General features: G+C 47.7%; 1 protein-coding gene across 1 annotated transcript in view; it reads right to left on the minus strand.

The window, feature by feature from the left end:
* The window catches only part of RAB39B (RAB39B, member RAS oncogene family), a 32,142-nt gene extending 17,503 nt beyond the window's left edge, over positions 1-14,639 (minus strand). Inside the window, exon 1 of the mRNA XM_029586047.1 lies at positions 14,423-14,639. Within this exon, the coding sequence (XP_029441907.1) occupies positions 14,423-14,637 (215 nt within the window). The 5' untranslated portion in view covers positions 14,638-14,639. The remainder of the gene's footprint in view (positions 1-14,422) is intronic.
* Positions 14,640-22,521: the final 7,882 nt, after the last annotated feature.

Consider the following 22,521-nt stretch of genomic DNA (forward strand, 5'->3'; position numbering starts at 1 on the left):
CTCCGGTCAGCTTTGCCAAGTAAAACCTGGGTCTAGACTCACTTCAGGAGAAAGCATTTCTCCCTGAAAAATAGCCACATTGTTGATGGGCCTGGTAAGTTCTCTCCTTCAACAAGACTGAATGTCAGCAAGATTGATCCTGGTCCTTCTCAGACACATGGCTGCTGTGCGGTATGTAGTTGGTCTGATTCATCTCCACATGCAGGGCCTCTGAAGCTAATAGGATCTGCCATTATGTAACCAAATCTCAGTGACCTTTGGTATGAGAACACCCTTTCAGTAGTGGATGAATCCAAAGGTTGCACCACATCAAGTGATTGACTACCAATGTCTCTACCAAGGGATGGGGGAGACACACTGGTATAGCATGGATCCACGGATTGTCATTTACAAAGCAACCACCTGCAGTTGCAAGTAGGGTTGCCAATTTTTCCACAGACCAGGACTGGACACTTGAGGAATTATAATTACAGTATAGTAAACCTCTCATATGAAAACTGCACTAAAACCAGCACTCAAACAATAACAGCCCTAGCTATGAAAAAAGGAAACAATGCAAATATTACACCAGGCCTTAAAACACAAATACACCTCCTATTAGGAAAACAGAACAAGCCAGGCTGTTATTGAACCTTACATAGAAAGTACACACTGGCAGAATATCTCACTTTGGCCACACATGCAGAATGCAGACAGACCCTCACCAAATACAGAATAAAGAAATCATAAGGTGTAAACAGAAACATGCAGACAAAAGATTGAACTGGAAACTGCAATAAGCCACACTCTATATATGTAGTGTAACAATGGAAAAACAAAACATCACCATGCCTCATAAAACAGCAAACAAAAAAATTAAATATAAAACTTCAATCATAATAGTAAAAAGAAGACGTATTTCAAAATAGCTGATGAATTAAAAAATTAAAAATTCATATAAAATTTGTTTATAAATTTCATCAACACCAATACAATATTTCAAAACAGCAGAGTTATCAAATAATATCCAATAATTAGAATTAGGGATTTAAAAAAATTCCCTTTTTCTAATCCTGAGAATTTGTAATTTCTAGTCTCCCTGCAACTGTTGAGGGAAGGTGAAGGGGGATGCATAAACTTTCTCCTGTGTTAAACACACGGGTTCATTATCTCTCATACTAACAGACTCACTCTTTCACATCCTCTCTCTCATATGCTGTCACATACATTCTCACTGGCACGTGTACATATACGCGCTCACACACACACACACATGCTGCTGATACTGACACATATGCTTTCACTGGTACACATGCTCACATTTGCATTCACTGACACACACATGCTTGCACTCATATGCTTTGGCACACACACATGCTCTCATTCACATATACTCTGACACACATACATGCGTTCACTGACACACATGCTCACATATACAAACATACACAAGTTCACATTTATTTATTTTATTTAAAAACTTTTCTATACCGTCGTTTAGTAATGCACCATCACAACGGTTTACAATTAGGCACGTAAATAGGTTTGGTTTGGTTTATAAATAATCTAGAGGGTGCCAATAAATTTTTCGGTTACATGTTTCAATAATATACTCTATATGGAAAGTGGATTGGAATTTCCATTTATATTATTATTAGGATAGTCATATATGTTTTATACTGTCCTTCTCTTAATTTAATATTTAATTATGATAAAAATAATAAAGTAAGCTCTGACATACAAAAATGCTTGTGCTGATGACTCAGGAAGCTCCCTTTTACCTCAAAGATCTTCAGCAATAAGTGCCCCTTGAAAAAGAATCTCAGTAGCACATCAGTGTTGGGCAGACAGGCCATGGTGTGAGGCAAATCAGCAAAGAAGAATTATTTAGCAGGACGGGAAGAGGGAACTTGTGTTATTCACTCGTGCTCCCTGGGGTCCTCGCCTGCAGAGGTAGCAGCAGCAGCAGACTGTACACTCTGGGTTACCTCAGGGCTGCTGCAGTGCACAGAGACCGGGGCTGATTATCGGCACACCCAAACGCTACAGGGTCACGGGACGGCAGTGGGTCTGTGTGCTGAAACGATTTTTTTTTTTTTTTTAAACTTCACATGGCATCTCTGGGGAGAGGAACTGGCCAGCATGGCGGGAACATGGCTTATTTTCCATCTGCCAGCTTCACCAAGTATGTAGTGACTTGGTCTTTGGGAGCAGGGATGGGGGAAACTCTAGGCCTGGGCTCGTCTTGTGCTGTTTGCTGGCACTGGAGCCTATTATTGCTTCTACCTCGCTCTGTGCATGTCAGTCTCTGTGTCAGGCTGGGTTCTGCTGGCAGTGGGCAGGCCTCTCCCTCTCGGGGTACACCCCTTCTGATTGGCCCCAGGCCTTACTGACTGGGTTTTAGTGTCCGGTTGGCCTTGTAACCGGACGCTGTAGAATTACCTGCAAACCCGGGCTGTCCGATGGAAATCCGGACAGCTGGTCACCCTAGTTGTGAGCCATCTACTATAAGGGTTTTCTTGTACTTTCTTTCGAGAAAAGGATTCTTGTTCCAGATGGACAACGAAGTGCTCATGTTCTACATAAACAGGGAGGTACAGGCTCTTATGCCCTCTGCCAGGATGCTCTCTAAATCTGGTTATGGGCAGGACAACTAAATGCCCATCTCCTGCCAACTTACCTTCCAGGGATCCAGAACACATTGGTGAACTGCTTTAGCAGAGTGTTACAACCATAAGTGTGGACCCTGGATCAAGGAATCACAGGTGGCTTGTTCCATCACTGGGGAAGGCCAGTGATTGACCTATCCCCTTCAGAAGACAACAGAAATGTTGAAGTTCTGCTCCATGCATCCAAGCAGCTACACATCAGCTCCCAACACTTTTGTGCTAGACTGGAGCATTGGTCTACTCTGTGTACACATCGATTCCTCTAATCACCAGAACTGTCCAGAAGGTACTTTTGGAATAAGATGAGGATAATCCTCATAGCACCAGCCTGGAATGGCAAGTGTGGTATCCATATCTCATTCAACTGTCAATTCAATCTCTGATTCCATTAGGAATGTCTCCAACTCTCAACACACAGGAGGAAGGCAGAATCTGCCATCCAAACCTACCATTGCTGGCCTTCATGTCCTGGATGTTGAACATGCAGTAGTCTCCTCCTTCCCAAGGAAGTGGAGGATGTTCTGATTTCTGCCAGGAAACCTTCAACCTGAACATCCTACAATTTCAAATGGGAGAGATTCTTGTCATGGTGTAGGAACAGCTAGCTGGATCCTTTCTCCTGTGGCCCAAGGGACTTGTTTTGGTATCTATTCTGCCTTTTACCCTCAAGCCTGAGTACCTCTTCAAATTTCATCTTACTGCTATTGAGATGTATCACCAGTAGGTGGAAAGTGTTCCAATCTCTCCATCCACTGGTATCAAAATTCATGAAAGGACCGTGTCACTCAAAATCTTTGGTCAGTAAGCCTCCAGTGCCTTGGGATCACAATGTAGTCCTAGTTCAGCTCATGAAACTTCCTTCTGAACTTCCTTGAGTCAGTAGATTTCTCGCCTTGGTCTACTGACCAAGGTCTTCATTTTAACATGAAGAAAAGTGAACTATAGGTTCTGGCTTCATATTCATCATATCTACAGTTTTTCATAATAAGGTGGTATGACTGAGGGAGACAAAGAAAGTAATCAAGACAGCAAAAAGTCAAGCAGAAGAAAGGATTGCTCAAGAGGTAAAGTGAGGTGACAAAATATTTTTCAGATACATCAGAGAAAGGAGAAAAGTCCAAAGTGGTATAGTGAAATTGAAAGGTGAAAAATACGAAGAAATGGCTGAAATATTAAACGAATACTTCAGTTCGGTGTTCACTAAAGAGGACCCTGGAGAAGGACCGTCGCTAGTTAACAAGAAACTGGAGGGGAGTGGAGTAGATAAAACTCCGTTTACAGAAGAGAATGTATGGGAAGAGCTAGGAAAACTGAAAGTGGACAAAGCCATGGGGCCTGATGAAGTTCATCCCAAGATACTGAGAGAGCTCAGAGGTGTGCTGGTGGTTCCACTATGTGACCCTTTCAATAGATCCCTGGAAACGGGAGTGGTGCCGAGAGATTGAAGAAGAGAGGTGGTGGTCCCGCTTCACAAGAGTAGGAGCAGAGAGGAGGCTGGAAACTACAGACCAGTTAGCTTCACCTCGGTGGTGGGAAAAGTAATGGAGTCCTGCTGAAAGAAAGAATAGTGAACTATCTACAGTCGGAAGAATTGCTGGACCAGAGGCAGCATGGATTCACCAAGGGAAGGTCCTGTCAGACAAATCTGATTGACTTTTTTGACTGGGTGACTAGGGAATTGGATAGAGGAAGAGCGCTTGATGTCATCTACTTGGATTTCAGCAAAGCTTTTGATATGGTCCCGCACAGGAGGCTTGTGAATAAAATGAGAAGCTTAGGAGTGAGTGCTGAGGTGGTGGCCTGGATTGCAAACTGGTTGACGGACAGAAGACAATGTGTGATGGTAAATGGAACCTGCTCTGAAGAGAGAGCGGTGTTAAGCGGAGTGCCGCAAGGATCGGTGTTGGGACCGGTCCTGTTCAATATCTATGTGAGCAACATAGCGGACGGGATAGAAGGTAAGGTTTGTCTTTTTTGTGGATGACACTAAGATCTGCAACTGCCGGAAGGAGTGGAGAGAATGAGACGGGATTTAAGGAAACTGGAAGAGTGGTCGAAGATATGGCAGCTGAGATTCAATGTCAAGAAGTGCAGAGTCATGCATATGGAGTGTGGAAATCTGAAAGAACTATATTTGATGGGAGGTGAATGGCTGATGTGCACGGAGCAGGAGAGAGACCTTGGGGTTATTGTTTCCCCAACTTCAGATCGTTAGACACTATGTGACAAGGCGATAGCTAAAGCCAGAAGAATGCTGGGCTGCATAGAGAGAGGAATATCAAGTAAGAAAAGGGAATTGATTATCCCCTTGTATAGGTCCTTGGTGAGGCCTCACCTGGAGTACTCTGTTCTGTTCTGGAGACCGTATCTCCGAAGGGACAGAGACAGGATGCAGGCCATCCAGAGAAGGGCGACCAAAAAGGTGGATGGTCTTCATCGAATGACTTATGAGGAGAGACTGAAGAATCTAAATATGTACACCCTGGAGAAAAGGAGGAGCAGGGGTGATATGATACAGACCTTCAGAAAGGTTTTAACGATCCAAAGTCAACAACAAACCTTTTCAGTTGGAAAAAAAATCAGCAGAACCAGGGGTCATGATTTAAAACTCCAGGGAGGAAGACTCAGAACCAATATCAGGAAGTATTTCTTCATGGAGAGGGTGGTGGATGCCTGGAACGCCCTTCCGGAGGAAGTGGTGAAGACTAAAACGGTGAAGGATTTCAAAGGGGCGTGGGATAAATACTGTGGAAAGTCTAGAGGATGTGAACGAAGAGAAGAGGCTTGGGGGCGGCTTGCGGGAATGACAGCTACTACCTGGTGATTAATACCTTTATTCAATAAACATACACACAGTTAATGCGACTCCAAAATTGCTCTACGCTTCAATGGCAATGAGGAAATGTGGAAAAAAGGATTTGCATTCATGAATAAGCGTGGTAGTAGCTTGTTTGTTACGGCAGTTACTACCCCAAACCAAATAAACCTGATATTTCACTTTGAATACATATACAGTGCAGCTCACTGCTTCACGGCAGGGGGGAATGAAGAAAAGAAGATTTATATTCAGACAGCAACCAACAAGGACTAAATTGCACAGGCTGGGTAAATAAATAAGCGTGGGAGTAACTTGCTTATTGAGGCGGTTACTATCCCTAACAAATTAGGCTTGATACTTCACTTAGATGCAGCTCCAGCACTGCTGTCTGCATTGATGGTGGGGGTGGAAGGAAATTAGAACCAAAACGTTACCAATAAGGGCCCTGACCTCAGTGGTCAGAGTAACAGATAAGTATGAGAAAAATAAGTGTGAAAGCTTGCTGGGCAGACTGGATGGGCCGCTTGGTCTTCTTCTGCCTTCATTTCTATTTCTATGTAAACATCCGATTAAAAAAAAGTAGTAGCTGAAGAGTACATGCAGATTCATGAAAATGTCTCCAGTGAGATCAGGTGCCAGGGCACTACTCTCCCCCACCCCTATATTCTACAATTTCTCAGTCTCAGACAAAAGACCATGAAGAAATTGACCTCAGCTTGTACCTCGAGGCAACACTGTGCCAGTACATACCACAGGTGTTATGGGGAGTGCTGGGAGAGCGGTCCCCCTTAGAGGGAGTGTGCCCTTGGGCCCCTGGCACAATCCCAGGTGGATCAGGACCGCGCCAAGGGTAGGTGTAGAGTGTGTGGCGAGAGACGGCCCGACCCCCAGCCGGACCTGCATGCCTCTGGAACCAACTATGGAATGTTGGTAATGAACAGTCCTCCAACAGTTCCCGGCCCTTTCGGACCTGCCGCTGGGATGGCAAAAGGCAGCAGGCCGGACTCAGGGCGTGGGCAGACGGAAGGTCAGGCACAGAAGACGAAGACTCGGGACCCATAGTCTGTAGACGTAGACTCAGGAACTTGGAAGGTTCAGACGTTGGCACGGTCCCTCAGGGTGCCTTACACAGCCAGTACCACTGGTCTGGTCACGGACCACCCTGTCCTACATCCTCAGGAGCGGGACCAGCGCAGGAAGGGAACGAGGTACTAAAGACAAGGAATCAGGAACAAAATGCTGCACACCAGCAGTCCAAAGCAAGGTACTGCACACCAGCAGTCAGGAGCGAGGACTGGGACAGGAACAACAGGAACCAAAATCAGGAATGTGCAAGATACCGGATACCAAGCTGGAACAAAGAACGAAGGCCTGATGGAGCGCTGGAAGAGGAGACATCCAGAGATGAGTAACTCCAATGCAAGGCAATGCATGAGTGCTGGAGAAGAGCTTTTATACCCTGGAGCAGGCAACTGCCTGGGAGGAGTCCAGATGGGCCATCCCTCTCTGGCCCTACAAGAGTGGAGAGAAGCCGCGGGCCCGCCCCTTAGGAGAAGGGTGTGGCCCAGACCAGAGCATCCAGGCTGCAGTGGAGTAAGCCTCGGGTAAGCCCTGATGACACCGAAGGCCTCCCAGGCTGTGGAGCAAGATCTGGACGATTACTCAGGCGAGGCCCTGGCTTCGGAGCAGCCTCCAGAGAAGGTGAGAGGCCTCCCGTGGCACAGCTACGGGAGGAATCGTAACAACAGCAACCTACTGACAGGGGAAAGACATCCACTATGAAGAGATCACATTCATGCTCTTTACGACTGTAGGCTACATGATCCAAAGGAAAAAATTAAAGGTGAAGAGGAACACTACATCAAAAATACAAGTAAAAAAAAAGAACAAGAATAAACTTCCACAGACAAAAAAAAAACAAAACACATTACAGAGAAGAAAAGAGTGATACCTCAGAAAGTGAATATTTCCCAAAGGAAGAGCACTATCTTAACAGCCTCAACTCTGCGGTCAGGACTGGATTTATGGATTTGGCACCCACAGGCAGTGGACGGAGGGGGGCATCTGTGCCCAGGGCCGGAGGAACCACTAGGCGAGCTAGGCCTGTGCCTAGGGTGCCGAGACTTAGGGGGTGCCACGGCAGGCAGCAGAATTTTGAAAGGGCAAAAAGTGTCCTTTCAAAATTCTGCCAGCTCCCGACGCACCCCCCTGGTGGTCCAGAGGAGGGCCCAGGAGCGATCTGCCGCTCCCGGGGCTTCGGCTGCCTCTAAGCAAAATGGCGCCGGTGATTTAGCCCCTGCCATGTGACAGGGGCTAACCAATGGCACCGACAGCCCCTGTCACATGGTAGTGGCTGAAGGCCACTGGCGCCATTTTGGTTAGTGGCAGCCGAGGCCCCGGGAGTGGCAGATCGCTCCCGGGCCCTCTGCTGGACCACCAGGGGGGTGTCGGGAGGGTGGCACTGGGGGGGGGGGGGGAAGCAGGGCAAGTCGGGGGCTGGCTGCCTGCCGCGGCGCCCCCTAAGTCTCGGCGCCTGGTCTCCGGCTGCGCCGATCTTCCTTTCTTCAGCCACGTGATCAGCTAGACCGGCTGCGCCGATCTTCTTTCTGTGTGGGTGTGTGTATGTGATGTGTATGTGTGAAAGGAATGGTGCTTGTGTGTGTGTATGCGATGTGTATGTGTGAAAGGAATGGTGCTTGTGTGTGTGTATGCGATGTGTATGTGTGAAAGGAATGGTGCTTGTGTGTGTGTATGCGATGTGTATGTGTGAAAGGAATGGTGCTTGTGTGTGTGTATGCGATGTGTATGTGTGAAAGGAATGGTGCGTGTGTGTGTGTATGCGATGTGTATGTGTGAAAGGAATGTTTCTTGTGTCTGTGTGTGAGAAAGGAATTTGCCAGTTTAAAAAAAATGAAATGTGATAATACATACACCTCAACTTTTGTGCTGGTTTTGTTGAAAAGTTGGATGAAAGATGAAACTACTGAATTTTAAGCATCCCTCTTCTAGAAAATAAAATTTAACAGGGTAGAGACAAATACTAAAGCAAAAAAAAAAATTAAAGTATATCTCAGCAAAATCACAAATTTAAGATACTGATGCCAGGTGGGGTTTGGTTTTCTTTTTTTTTTTTTTTTTGAAGCATAATTTAAGCATGAAGACTAGAATAGTTCCAATCTGAAACGGATTTGCTTTTTTTTTTTAAGCCTTTAGAAAATGTATATTTTTAAATGACTAAGACTGGAATCTTCCCATTTAAAAGGGAAGCTGACTAAGGATGTCTTTCTGTTCCATATCTCCCACATGAATAATCATACGGCTGATAGGTTGAAGAAAGACACTTGCTTTATTGCCTGAAAGAATAAAACAAGAGAAGCTGAACAGTGTGGGTGGCTGTCCCTTGGGAGGACAGAACCTGAAGGAAGGGTGTCATTTCGCCTTCTGATAGGAATGTGGTTTTCTTATTTAACAGTTGGGAGCATCACTTTCACTTTTAGTAAAAGTAAAAAATGCTGCATCTGAAAGCAAGGTGCTTCTGTGAGAGTGTAATGTGTATATGAGACAGGGAGGGTGCTTCGTGTATGTGAGACAGGGAGGGTGCTTCTTGTATGTGTGTGTGGTGTTTATGTGAGTCAGGGAGGGTGCTTGTGTGTGTGTGTCAATATGTGTGTGTGAGAGAGATGGAGCATGTTTTTGGCTGGCTTGTGGCTGTGAGAGAGGGCATGAGTGTGATTGAGCCTGTTTGTGAGATAGAACATGTGTGTGATTGAGAGCTTGTGTGTAAGTGAAATAGAGAGAGCCATGTGTGTGATTGAAAGCCTCTATTTAAGTAAGAAAGAGAGAGAGCATGTATGTCATTGAAAGCCTGTGTGTAAGTACGGAGGGCGAGAGCATTGTGTGATTGAGAGAGACTGGCCAGAGAGGTGACGTGTGTATGTGTAAGAGAGATGATCAGGGAGATGACTGGTATGTGTGTGCTTGTGTGTGTGTTTGAGAGAGAGAGAGAGAGAGACTGGTTGGGGAGATGATTGTTGTGTAAGAGACAGAAACTGGTCCTGAGGGTGTGACTAGTGTGTGTGTGTGAGTGAGAAGACACTGGTCGTGGTCCCTATGGAAGAGGACTGTGAGGACAGCTTTAGCAGCTACTGCTGCTTCTGGTGTGGCCTGCAAGGGAAAGGAGTAGGAGAACTGCTGAAGAGGGTAAGTAAAGGTGGCTTTTTAAGTTCATTTTTCTTGATTGACTACCATTTTAATTATTGGGTAGTATGTGATGTGTCTGCTGTTTGAAATATTTTATTGCTGTTTGGTAAAGCTTTCAAAATTTGCATGAGTCTTTAATTATTGGATATTCTATTCATCAGCTGTTTTGAAATTATTTTATTTGTATGATTTTATAATTATGATTAATGATTTATATTTCTTGATTTTATTGATTTGTTTCACGACGAATGGTGACATTTTTGTTTTTCCATTGTTACACTGTATAGAGTCTGGCGTGATGTGTTTTACAGTTCAGTTTTTGTCTGCACATTTCTATTTATACTTTATGTGGCTTTATTCTGTATTTGGTGAGAGTTTGTGTTCTGCATGCAAAGACTGAGATGAAGCATTATTTTAGCATGTGGTTTCTCTGTAGGGATCTGTAGTAGCTTGGCCTGTTCTGTTTTCCTGATAGGAGGTGTATTGATATTTTAGATTCTGGTGTAATATTTGTGGTATTCTTTTTCATAGGTGGGGTTGTTATTCGTTGAGTGTTGGCAAATAGTACTGTGTTGATACGGGAGGACCATGCCGAAATATATCACAATAGGTATGATGCCATATGAATTCCAAGATGCAAAGCTTTTTTGTTGGCATCACAACAGTGCATGAAATTATCACAATAATTTGTATATTAATTTTACCTCAGAATGTCATTTTTTCATGTAAAATATGTTATAAATGCATAATTTAAAATTGTGTATGGGGAGGAGGCGCCAGACTGTAAGGTTTGCCTAGGGTGCCTAATACCCTTGCATCGGCCCTGTCTGTGCCAGTCCCCCACCGAGCGAAGTCATTAGACAGAAGTATGAGGAGGCCTCCCACCTCTCAAGGCCCTGCTGTGCTCTGTCCCCTCCACCTGCACAGGCTTCCTGTTACTATGGAAACCTAGAGCAGGGTCGGGGCCTTGAGAGCACAGCAGCAGGAGGCCTAGTGCTACATTTGCTTTTGGAGGAGTGGAGGACTAGTGCGGCTCCGAGGCGTGGGAGCAGGGAACATTCCGGTGCCGGGAGTCATTGCCTAAATCCAGGCCTGCCCGGAGTATTTCAAGGGAATTTTAAAAGTACACAAGAAAAATAAATTTTTAAAATTAAGATGATCAGACACTTTGGAATAAACACAAAACTAGATAATAAGGATATTGACTTTCTCCTCCATTATCTGAAGTAGACCCCCTTGGAGCTGTAACATTTCACTGTCATCTCTGTGAAATCCCCTCTCCCTCCCTTTACTGAATCGTAATGGCACATACAAACCACCTCATGGCTAGCTGGCTCTGTACGATTTAAACAGAGTGTAACTATGCTGAGGAAGGGAGCAGAGCTATTGCAAACTCATCACAGATGTATTGAGTTAGTCCAATAAAAAGGTCCTTCCTGCAACTTGCTTACTGATCCTCATTTCTACATATTTAACTTTGGCTACAGACAGGCAGGGCCGGCGGAACCACTAGGCGAGCTAGACCTCTGCCTAGGGCACCGAGATTTAGGGGGCGAGCAGCCACTTCAGACGGCAGAATTTTGAAAGGGCAAAACGTGCCCCTTCAAAATTCTGCCCAGCCCCCCTGGGGGTCCAGCAGAGGGCCTGGGAGCAATCTGCCACTCCCGGGGCCTCGGCTGCCACTAACCAAAATGGCACCTGTGGCCTTTAGCCCCTACCATGTGACAGGGGCCAACCAATGGCACTGGTAGCCCCTGTCATATGGTAGGGGCTGAAGGCCACCGGCACCATTTTGGTTAGTGGCAGATCGCTCCCGGGCTCCCCGCTGGACCAGGTGTTTTGTGAGGGGTTTTTTTAGGGGTGGGGGGAAGTGGTAGCATGTGGTCCCTGCCCCTGGAGTTGGGGCTGCGACTGGGCGTGGCGCAAGGCTGAAGGTGCCTAGGGCGCCCAATCCCCTTGCACCAGGCCAGGAAGTGATTGAGATGCCCTTCCGGCTAGAGCAGGAGTGGTCAATTCCAGTCCACAGGGCACCGCAAACCAGTCTGGTTTTAGGGTAATGCTAATGATTATGCACGAAATAGATTTATTTCTTAGTTTTTCTACACCACACATACAGCAAACTGATCAGGGTGATTTACAACATAAAAATGTCAATAAAACAATACACATTAGTTTAAAACAATAAAACATCTCACCATAAAAACACTTGCCAGTACTAATTGTTAACTTGAAACAGCCATACCTTCACTTTTTTTTCTCAATGCCACATAATTTGTCTCCAACCTAATATTTAAAGCTGCTAAATTCTGGATTTTCTGCCCACACACTGAAACATCTTCCTTTGGTACCCTTGCATACAATTGAGGCAGTGTGCATGCAGATGTCTCTCATGCTTTTTCATTAGTGATATCCTGAAATCCTGACCTGTTTGTGGCCCTCTAGGACCAGAGCTGCCTCTGTGTAGTCTCACTATACATGGATCTATGTGACACCAGCAGGATGTCATGATGAGGCTCAGCACAGTAGCACCCCTCAGCTACTTAGGTGCATAATGGTGCAAGTGACTAAGCAGGAGAACTATCATTGCCTTAGAAATTAAATAAAACTCAGAAAGAAAGAAAAAAAGAGGAATCTTTGTGACGTTTGATTTTTTTTTCTGGGCAAGTATAGTAGTTACAACCATTTTTCTTAGCACTGTTGGTGTCATGGAAGCAGAACTCATGCTCAGTAAGAAAAGCAAAGCATCAAGCATTCAGATATTCTCATACAAGATCAGGGTCAGAAACCTGCACCACCAGCTCCACTGAAGAGCGAGGTTCATCCTCTAGTGCAGAGCTGGGTAACTTCTGAGATTTCAGGACATCCCTACTGAAGATGCATTTGATAGATTTGCCTACAACTGAGGCAGCATGCATGCAAATCTCTCATGCATTAACGATGAGGGAATATCCTGAAAATCTGACTGGATCTGTGTGCCGCAAAGGCACTACTCGAGGGCAGAGGTCCTTGAGGGTTCCTACCCAGCCGGGTTCTCAGGACATCCCTAAAGATGATTCATTTACTAGATTTGCCTACAACTGAGGCAGCATGCATGCAAATCTCTCTCCTGCATATTCATGAGGGGACATCCTGAAAACCCAACCAGCAACAGACCCTTGAGGACCGGAGCTGCCCAGCCCTGCTTTAGTGCCCCAGGGATTTCAAGTCAAGCTGGAGCTATGGCATAGGTAACTTTGGAAAAACTCGAAAGGCAATAAATCTGTCAAAATGTCTGCTGGTACTAAAGCTTGCCAGCATCCCCTGGAGCCTCAGCCTTGCTCTTCCTGCAGTGAGTGCTGTTGCCTGGGAACAGATGTGGCTGGCTAAGATCTCTCCTCCGTGCAGATCCTGCTTTATGCCAGAGCTGTCCGTGATTCACCTCAGAAGGATCCATCCAGTCCTCTCATGTGAAGAAAAAGAGGTTTATGATACGGACATCTTCCTTTTCAGGAAGTCCACGGCTTTCCACACCTCAGGCTAATGCACGGCAGCCCTGCTTCCATCAGGGCTAGTTGAAGCTACTTTGCCAGTTTTATTCTGTGACCCTCCAGAGACAGAAATGCCTCCTCAACATATCAATGGCCCTGCTTTTTGGCTTTTTTTTCTTACTCATAAGCACCCTTTCTTTTTTGGCTTAATATATTTTATACCTTTGACTTTGTATTTTTATTTGGAATAAACAGTGTGGATCGTCTATGTCCGCACTTCCCGCGGTCTCTTTCTCCTCACACCCCTCTTCGGCTGTTTGTGCTGTACTTACACTTATTTTACACTCGGCCTGGAGCTCTGCTGTGAATCAGTCCCTGCATTACCAACATTTAGTGGGAGTGAATGAAACTGAGCTTTCAGAACCCTGACTCACTACTCTCATCTCAAAAACCATGGAAAGCTGGTCTGTGCATGGTCCTAGCTGCCCCTCGACCTCTGACTTTCCTTTCAGTTCTCAGTAGTAGGGAGCCTCTGCTCTTACCCCGGGCCCCTGCGTCTGTCCCCTCCACCCTCCTATAAGGATGCCCTGAGGTAGAACTTGCCTGATGGGGGATCGGGGGGCCTCCTGACTCTGCTTCCCGCTCCTTGATGCTGCTCGGTGTCCCGGGGAACCATCATTTTTCCCTCTGACCCCAGCACGGAAACAGAGAGGACCTTCTGCCAGGGACCCTAGCTGACCTCTGACCTTCTCTTCATAGCTATGCCCCCCTCCCCTTACATTTGGATACTGGTTTTGTCTCCATTGCCTCCTCTGGCTGCTATTTCAATGGTATTATTTTAGATCCCCCCCTTCTCTCCCTAGATATAGGTTGTCTATTTAGGCCTGTAACTTGCAGCTAGGGCTTTTTTTTGTGTGCAGGCTTCATACCCTCCCTATCTTATTCTGGAGGCAGGGCCCCCAGCACTGCACAACACCGCTGTCTCTTCCAGCCTGAAATTATCACCTTCTTTTTTTTTTTTTCCTCCCGTTTCTGCCTTTCCCTCTTCCTCTGGCCACCCTGCGACGGGGCAGGATCAACTCAAAGGGAAAGGTAATGAGATGCCTGGGGGAGGGGGAAATGAGGAAGCGAGAGAGGCTGGGGGAGGGAGGAGAAGAGGAAATCACAGGAAATGAAAGCAAAATCAACGCCAGTGGGAAGAGGGTGAAGGAGAGAGGAACGATGGGGTGGGGGGGGGGGGGGAGAAGGATGTTCAGGAAAGGGCTGGGTGCTGCTTTCACCCTCCTCACCTGAATCTCTCCTGGCCCGCCGTGTCCCAGATCTGCAGCTTGATCCTCTTGCCCGGCTCGATCTCCACCAGGCGTGAGAAGAAGTCCACTCCCACCGTGGGGTCGGACACCTGCGCGAAGCGGCCCTCGGTGAAGCGGCGGATCAGGCAGGACTTGCCCACCGTGGAGTCCCCGATGACGATCAGCCGGAACTGGTACAGCCAGATGGCCTCCATCTTTCACCCCCAGACCTCCACCCACCCCCCAACCTCTCTGAGCCGGGAACAACAACAACAACAAAAAAAACCCCTCCAAAACCTGGTCCCAACGATAGGGCAGGAAAAAAGAAATGAAAGCAGCCTGGGCTGCAGGTCTGGGGGGGCGGCTGCACCCTTGGCAAGCTGAGGACAGGTGCAGGTGGGAGCGAGCAGGAGGCTCGGCCGCCTCCAGGGGGCGCTGTCCTGAGAGCGGAGGGACGGGACAAAGCGATGACCCGGGAGGCCGCGCCGCCTTCCGCCTCCCCCCTGCAGGCGGGGTCAGTGGCACCGGGAGCCCAGGGTCCCGCTCATGCCGGTCCCTCCCCGGCACCAGACGTCTTTGCAAACCCAAAGGTCAGACGGCCTCCATCTTGCCCCAATCCAATTCGATCTTCCAAAATGCAGCAGCAGCCGTGGAGTTTTGTTTTTTGTTTGCTTTCTTTAAACAGCCCAACCCGATCAGGCCGGTTTATTTTTAATCTATTAAAAAAAAAAGGAAAGAAAGAAAAATCAGATCAGGAATCCACCGTGCAGGGTTTACCGCGGCGGGGCTGGGCTTGCCTGTCCCTGGGATAGCGAAGCAAGACAACAAAAATTGCGTGCAAGATCCTCTGCTTCTCCGAGATGCGAACAATAAAAACGCAACTGAAATGTGGGTCACGCGCCCAGGGCTGCGACCCCCGCACCGCAGCGATCCCCCGACAAAAGGGCAGCCTTCATCGTCCGCCGGCAGCGCCGTCGCCTCGCCCTCGGCTTTGTTCTGCTTTTCTTTTTGAATTTTTCTCCGCTTTTACATCAAACATGCAGGGCTTGCATCGGGCGAGGAAGAAGAGTCATCCTCAAGGGCGCGTGCTTTAATTCCTGCAAAGAAAGCATTCAGATATCCTCCTCCCGCCCTGCATCTAGAACTTAATTTCAGATGTCCGGAAGCTAGGCATCTATCTCTTTATGTATATATACATACATTCATATATATATATATATATGTAGCATTCTTTAAAAAAAAGATGGTGAGATGCTGGGGATCACAGATCTGATGAAATGGCAGCAACATCAGCACCAAACACTCTGACTCATCATTGGCACCAGCAGCTCCCGTAATTCCCAGAATAGAGGGCGCCGCCGCCTGCCGTAGTGTCAGGAAGAGAAGCCCCCACCGCCTCTGCCAGGCTCCAGGCCACAGACTGCCCCTCGGACTAGCAGGAGAAAACTTGTGGCTGCAGCACTCACTAGGGGCCTGCAAGGGTTCCTTTGTTGTTATTCATTCCGTTCCTTCTCTTCTTTACAAAAAAAAAGTTCTTTCATGTTAAAAAAAAAAAAAAATTTGTTTAAAAAGAAAAATAGTAGCAGCCAACCCCGGATTCCCCTCCTCCTCTGCGAAAATCACTTTCTGGAAAATAAAATAAAGTCTGGCCTGGCCTTTCCCCCATCGCCCCTGTGCACCCGGTTATCCAGAATGGTAAGAAATGTTCATGGGCCAGGAGGGATCCCCAGATGCTTCCAGCGGGCACCGAGCACTGTGCCATGTTTCTTACACAGATATCTCCCTACCTGCCTGTCTGCAACATTGTGAATAGAGAAGTGGTAGGACAGGAGCCTCTGGGGATCTCACCTGACCCATGAAGACGCTGATGATTGCGGGTCCTGAGCACTGCGCCATGTTTCTTACACAGATATCTCCCTACCTGCCTGTCTGCAACATTGTGAATAGAGAAGTGGTAGGACAGGAGCCTCGGGGATCTCACCTGACCCATGAAGACGCTGATGATTGCGGGTCCTGAGCACTGCGCCATGTTTCTTACACAGATATCTCCCTACCTGCCTGTCTGCAACATTGTGAATAGAGAAGTGGTAGGACAGGAGCCTCTGGGGATCTCACCTGACCCATGAAGACGCTGATGATTGCGGGTCCTGAGCACTGCGCCATGTTTCTTACACAGATATCTCCCTACCTGCCTGTCTGCAACATTGTGAATAGAGAAGTGGTAGGACAGGAGCCTCTGGGGATCTCGCCTGACCCATGAAGATGCTGATGATTACGGGTCCTGAGCACTGCGCCATGTTTCTTACACAGATATCTCCCTACCTGCCTGTCTGCAACATTGTGAATAGAGAAGTGGTAGGACAGGAGCCTCTGGGGATCTCACCTGACCCATGAAGACGCTGATGATTGCGGGCTCTGAGCACTGTGCCATGTTTCTTACACAGATATCTCCCTACCTGCCTGTCTGCAACATTGTGAATAGAGAAGTGGTAGGACAGGAGCCTCTGGGGATCTCGCCTGACCCATGAAGACGCTGATGATTGCGGGTCCTGAGCACTGCGCCATGTTTCTTACACAGATATCTCCCTACCTGCCTGTCTGCAACATTGTGAATAGAGAAGTGGTAGGACAGGAGCCTCTGGGGATCTCGCCTGACCCATGAAGACGCTGATGATTGCGGGTCCTGAGCACTGCGCCATGTTTCTTACACAGATATCTCCCTACCTGCCTGTCTGCAACATTGTGAATAGAGAAGTGGTAGGACAGGAGGCTCTGGGGATCTCGCCTGACCCATGAAGATGCTGATGATTGCGGGCTCTGAGCACTGTGCCATGTTTCTTACACAGATATCTCCCTACCTGCCTGTCTGCAACATTGTGAATAGGGAAGTGGTAGGACAGGAGCCTCGGGGATCTCACCTGACCCATGAAGACGCTGATGATTGCGGGTCCTGAGCACTGCGCCATGTTTCTTACACAGATATCTCCCTACCTGCCTGTCTGCAACATTGTGAATAGGGAAGTGGTAGGACAGGAGCCTCGGGGATCTCACCTGACCCATGAAGACGCTGATGATTGCGGGTCCTGAGCACTGCGCCATGTTTCTTACACAGATATCTCCCTACCTGCCTGTCTGCAACATTGTGAATAGAGAAGTGGTAGGACAGGAGTCTCTGGGGATCTCGCCTGACCCATGAAGATGCTGATGATTGCGGGCTCTGAGCACTGTGCCATGTTTCTTACACAGATATCTCCCTACCTGCCTGTCTGCAACATTGTGAATAGAGAAGTGGTAGGACAGGAGCCTCTGGGGATCTCGCCTGACCCATGAAGACGCTGATGATTACGGGTCCTGAGCACTGTGCCATGTTTCTTACACAGATATCTCCCTACCTGCCTGTCTGCAACATTGTGAATAGGGAAGTGGTAGGACAGGAGCCTCGGGGATCTCACCTGACCCATGAAGACGCTGATGATTGTGGGCTCTGAGCACTGCGCCATGTTTCTTACACAGATATCTCCCTACCTGCCTGTCTGCAACATTGTGAATAGAGAAGTGGTAGGACAGGAGTCTCTGGGGATCTCGCCTGACCCATGAAGATGCTGATGATTGCGGGCTCTGAGCACTGTGCCATGTTTCTTACACAGATATCTCCCTACCTGCCTGTCTGCAACATTGTGAATAGAGAAGTGGTAGGACAGGAGCCTCTGGGGATCTCGCCTGACCCATGAAGACGCTGATGATTACGGGTCCTGAGCACTGCGCCATGTTTCTTACACAGATATCTCCCTACCTGCCTGTCTGCAACATTGTGAATAGGGAAGTGGTAGGACAGGAGCCTCGGGGATCTCACCTGACCCATGAAGACGCTGATGATTGCGGGTCCTGAGCACTGCGCCATGTTTCTTACACAGATATCTCCCTACCTGCCTGTCTGCAACATTGTGAATAGGGAAGTGGTAGGACAGGAGCCTCGGGGATCTCACCTGACCCATGAAGACGCTGATGATTGCGGGGTCCTGAGCACTGCGCCATGTTTCTTACACAGATATCTCCCTACCTGCCTGTCTGCAACATTGTGAATAGAGAAGTGGTAGGACAGGAGCCTCTGGGGATCTCGCCTGACCCATGAAGACGCTGATGATTGCGGGTCCTGAGCACTGCGCCATGTTTCTTACACAGATATCTCCCTACCTGCCTGTCTGCAACATTGTGAATAGAGAAGTGGTAGGACAGGAGCCTCTGGGGATCTCGCCTGACCCATGAAGACACTGATCATTGCAAGTAGGCTGGGGAAGGGGAGTTGTCTGTTACTGCCTTAAATTTTTTTTTTTTTTAATGAAATTAAACAGGAAATGTCATTGAAATTCCCAGTTTCATTTCAAACGAAAGCACATCCCCACGCTGAGAACCAAGCATTGTGAAGCTTAGTTGGAACTGATGAAAGGGCTGGTCCAGTGGCTCAGTGGCAAGGGCCAGACCTTTGCTTCCTGGACCTGTCACGGCTGAGGGCAGCATTGGCAGCTCTGATGAGGAGGGAGAGGGAGTCATAGCCATCCCTCAACAGTGACACCTACTGGCCGGATTTAGGATGCGTATGCACCAGGTCCAGGGCTGACCCATTGGGGGGGGGGGGGGGGGGGAGATCCATGGCAAACTGCCTGGAATAAGAGATTGAAGAGCGGTGGTGGGGAGGGGCAGGACAAGAGGGAGCAGTTCCTTTCCCCCAATGCAGAAATCCTCTGCATAACTGCAGTACCTCCTGGCCCTAGTGATGTCAGTGGAGGCTAAGATCTGCCCCCCCCCCCTCCCGAATCTCATCCCTGAGTACATACCCTTGCTACATCCCTGAGTCTCAACTACCCTTCCCCCAGCACACCCCTAATCCCTGTGTCCCTTCACCTCCCAGCAGCTTCTCCTCCATTCCATGCACCAGGCAGCAGCAGAGCAAGGCTGGAGGTCCGGTCAGATCTGCTGAGTGGTGGGGGGAGGAGAGGAAGCAGGGATAGCAGGCATGGGCTGCAGAGTGAGATGCCCTTCACCTCCTCGGCCTCAGCTCTTTGCCAGCACAGGCGATGCTGGGGGACGGAGCTGCAGGAGGGGGCGTGGCCTGAGGGTGTGGTACCGAGGCCACACCTCCTGCCTTAAAGAGTGAAAATCAGGAAACTTTGGTGCTGATCTTAGCTGAGCCTTCAGTGCAGACTACGCTGTTCCATGTAAAGCATAGGGACAGTGAAACCACTGCAGGGCTGTGGCACGGTCATAGGAAGAAGTGTAAGGCATAAAAAGAAAGGAGTAAAACAAGAAGTGAGAGAACCAGGAAAGAAAGCATGCATTCCTTTTCCTTTTATTTCGTTTTTAAACAATTATCTTTATGATTATGTTTTTTGTTCTTTCATTTTAACTATTTTGTGTATTACGTAGGCAATGTTTGCACGCTTGTCATCCTGCCGCTAAAGTGTCCTGGTCCTGAATCAGATATTCTGAGGACGCTGTCCAGCACAGCTGCTTGCCTTAGTTTGCAGGAATGAACTTTCAAATGTCCACTTTTGCTATAGAGTCTTAAAAAAAATACTAATAAAAGTATAAAATCACTGACTTTGTCATGTACTATCAGAAATACATCCCGTAGAACAGAAAGTGCTCGGCGCAGTGTATTTGCACAGGGTTGCTTCTCTGCTGACTGAAGGCTGATATTCCCCATGGGAGACGCTATTTCTAAGAAAGCAGAGCTGTCCATTTCCTGTCTGTTCATTTGTGTGCTGGTGGTGGTTGTTCCAGCAGTTCCTCCGTTCTCCTGTTTCTTCCAGCTGGGATCCTGCTGTTCTGAGCCTTCGTTCACAACTGCCCGGGGATTTCCCCCCTGTTTAACAGACCCTGCCTCACATTGTTCCTAGTCTGGAGGCTGGGAGTCGTGCGCCAGGGCTCGAACCTGCGTGAGGGGCACTAAATCTGACAATCAGATGTCACCCTTGCTGATGACAATGAAAAACACTGCCTTCATGGCATACCCAGCCAACTGGGGTGCGAGAGACCTTATCCAGAATCAAAGCATCCTTCGCATGGGGACAGCCATCTTTTTAAGTTTTGGAGTCCAGTAAAAGATTGTAGCCCTGATTTCCTCCAGAAAGAGAGAGTAATTGCTTTGTAAAGCAGCATCCGCATGCCTTCAGCTTGGAAGTATTCTCTGAAATAAAAGGGTTTGCATGCAAACATTTGAAAATAAAGTCTCAGTTATGGATTACGTCCATCTAAGCCTTCTGATAAAGTGTCACGTCTGAACATGTGCTCTCTGCAGCAAGAAGTATCAGGTATCATGAATCCCTGTGTCCCCTTCAAGCAGGGGACACAGGGATTCACAGCCTCCACTGCTTCACAGGGCCCAGGACTGTTAGGCTAGGGCACATAGGGTCATAGGTGCTAGCTCTGGGGTGCTCGGTCATCCCCCAATATTAAGCAAACTCCTTCACTGCGTCCAGGGAGGAGTAATGTGTGTGGAGATTACTACCACCAGTCGTTTAAAAAACGTTTACTCTCATGTGCAGGATGTCACTGCTGAGATAGAAGAAAGCAGAGGCGTCTGGGCCCTCTGCGACAGCACAGAAATATTCCACGTTGATGATCTGGAGCTGGCAAGTGAAGAACAGGGCATGGCCAGCCCAATAACCTGGCAGTTAGGGCTCCCCTCTGCGCTTCCCTCGAGTCCTTGGGTTCAGTTTTCAGCTCCAGATGTAATAAGCAGAGTTGCGCATGCTCGGGCCTGGCAGGGAGGATTATGACGTGCATCCCGTCACAGCTCCGGGGGACATGGCAGCTTCTACTCGTGGCCACGGGCTTGATAGGGATGGGCATTCATATTGCTTAATTTCATTGCTTTACTCACTTGTATTTTTCATGCATGTACCATCATATTTACACACATAATATCAATTGTGTGTGTGGTGTGCCCACAAATATGTACGTGTGTAACAACACATTTTACATATGTAAGTAATGAAACGAAACAATTACAATTTAAAAATGCAACAAAAAAAGAACAAAAGAAAATCAAAACCAAATGAATACAATTTTTCCCATGCACACCGCTACAGGTTGACCTCCAGAAGCAATAGAGGCCTCACATATCAGTTCCTCAGTGAAGGAATAAGCAATGTGGCTTTTGCAGTGGACAACGGAGAAAGAAAGATGGGCATGTGGACATTATCGGAGTAATGCCTGTGCTTTCTGTAAGCTGCCTCAGAAATGGAAGGACCAACAATTGATCCATCGATTGTAAGCACAGCAAAGTTAATGAAAAGATTTGGGATACATCACCTTGTACTTTATGTAGCACATATGTTTGGGGGAGGAGCAGATTGTTCGCAGACAACACATCCAATCTTGTTTCAGTGCAAATAATTTAAAAGATGATACTCTTAATGCTCATTAGGGATGTGCATAGAAACATTTTGTGGGGGGTTTTTTCAGTTTTTGAGAATGATTTGATTTGTTTTTTGTTTCTTGGACTTTTCTTATTCCTTTTTTTTGTGTGTGTTATTTGTTTTTGGGAAATAGTGTGCATAGCCTCGGTGACGCGCGTATGTCCAGGGCTCGAAAAAAGGGGCGGGGCGGGGGCAGAGGGCTCCGAAGGCCCTCTAGGCCGGGGGATTGCGCACCGGCCGAGTGCCAGCGCACGCAACCTACGCCTGCCCAGAGGCAGGCGCAACTTATTTAACAAAGGTAAGGGGGGATTAGGTAGGGGAAGGGAGGGGAAGGTGAGGGGGCGGAAGGAAAGTTCCCTCTGAGGCCGCTCCAATTTCGGAGCAGCCTCGGAGGGAATGGGGAAAGCCATCGGGGCTCCCCTAGGGCTCGGCGCGCACAATATACGCGTGTAACCCTTTGAAAATCCGCCCCAATGTTAGGTTCCATATTAGGTGCTACAACCCAAGAAAGAGATCTAGGTGTCATAGTGGATAACACATTGAAATCGTCGGTACGGTGTGCTGTGGCAGTCAAAAAAGCAAACAGAATGTTAGGAATTATTAGAAAGGGAATGGTGAATAGAACAGAAAATGTCATGATGCCTCTGTATCGCTCCATGGTGAGACCACACCTTGAAT

Source organism: Rhinatrema bivittatum, unplaced genomic scaffold, assembly GCF_901001135.1.
Source record: "Rhinatrema bivittatum unplaced genomic scaffold, aRhiBiv1.1, whole genome shotgun sequence".
Lineage (NCBI taxonomy): Eukaryota > Metazoa > Chordata > Amphibia > Gymnophiona > Rhinatrematidae > Rhinatrema > Rhinatrema bivittatum.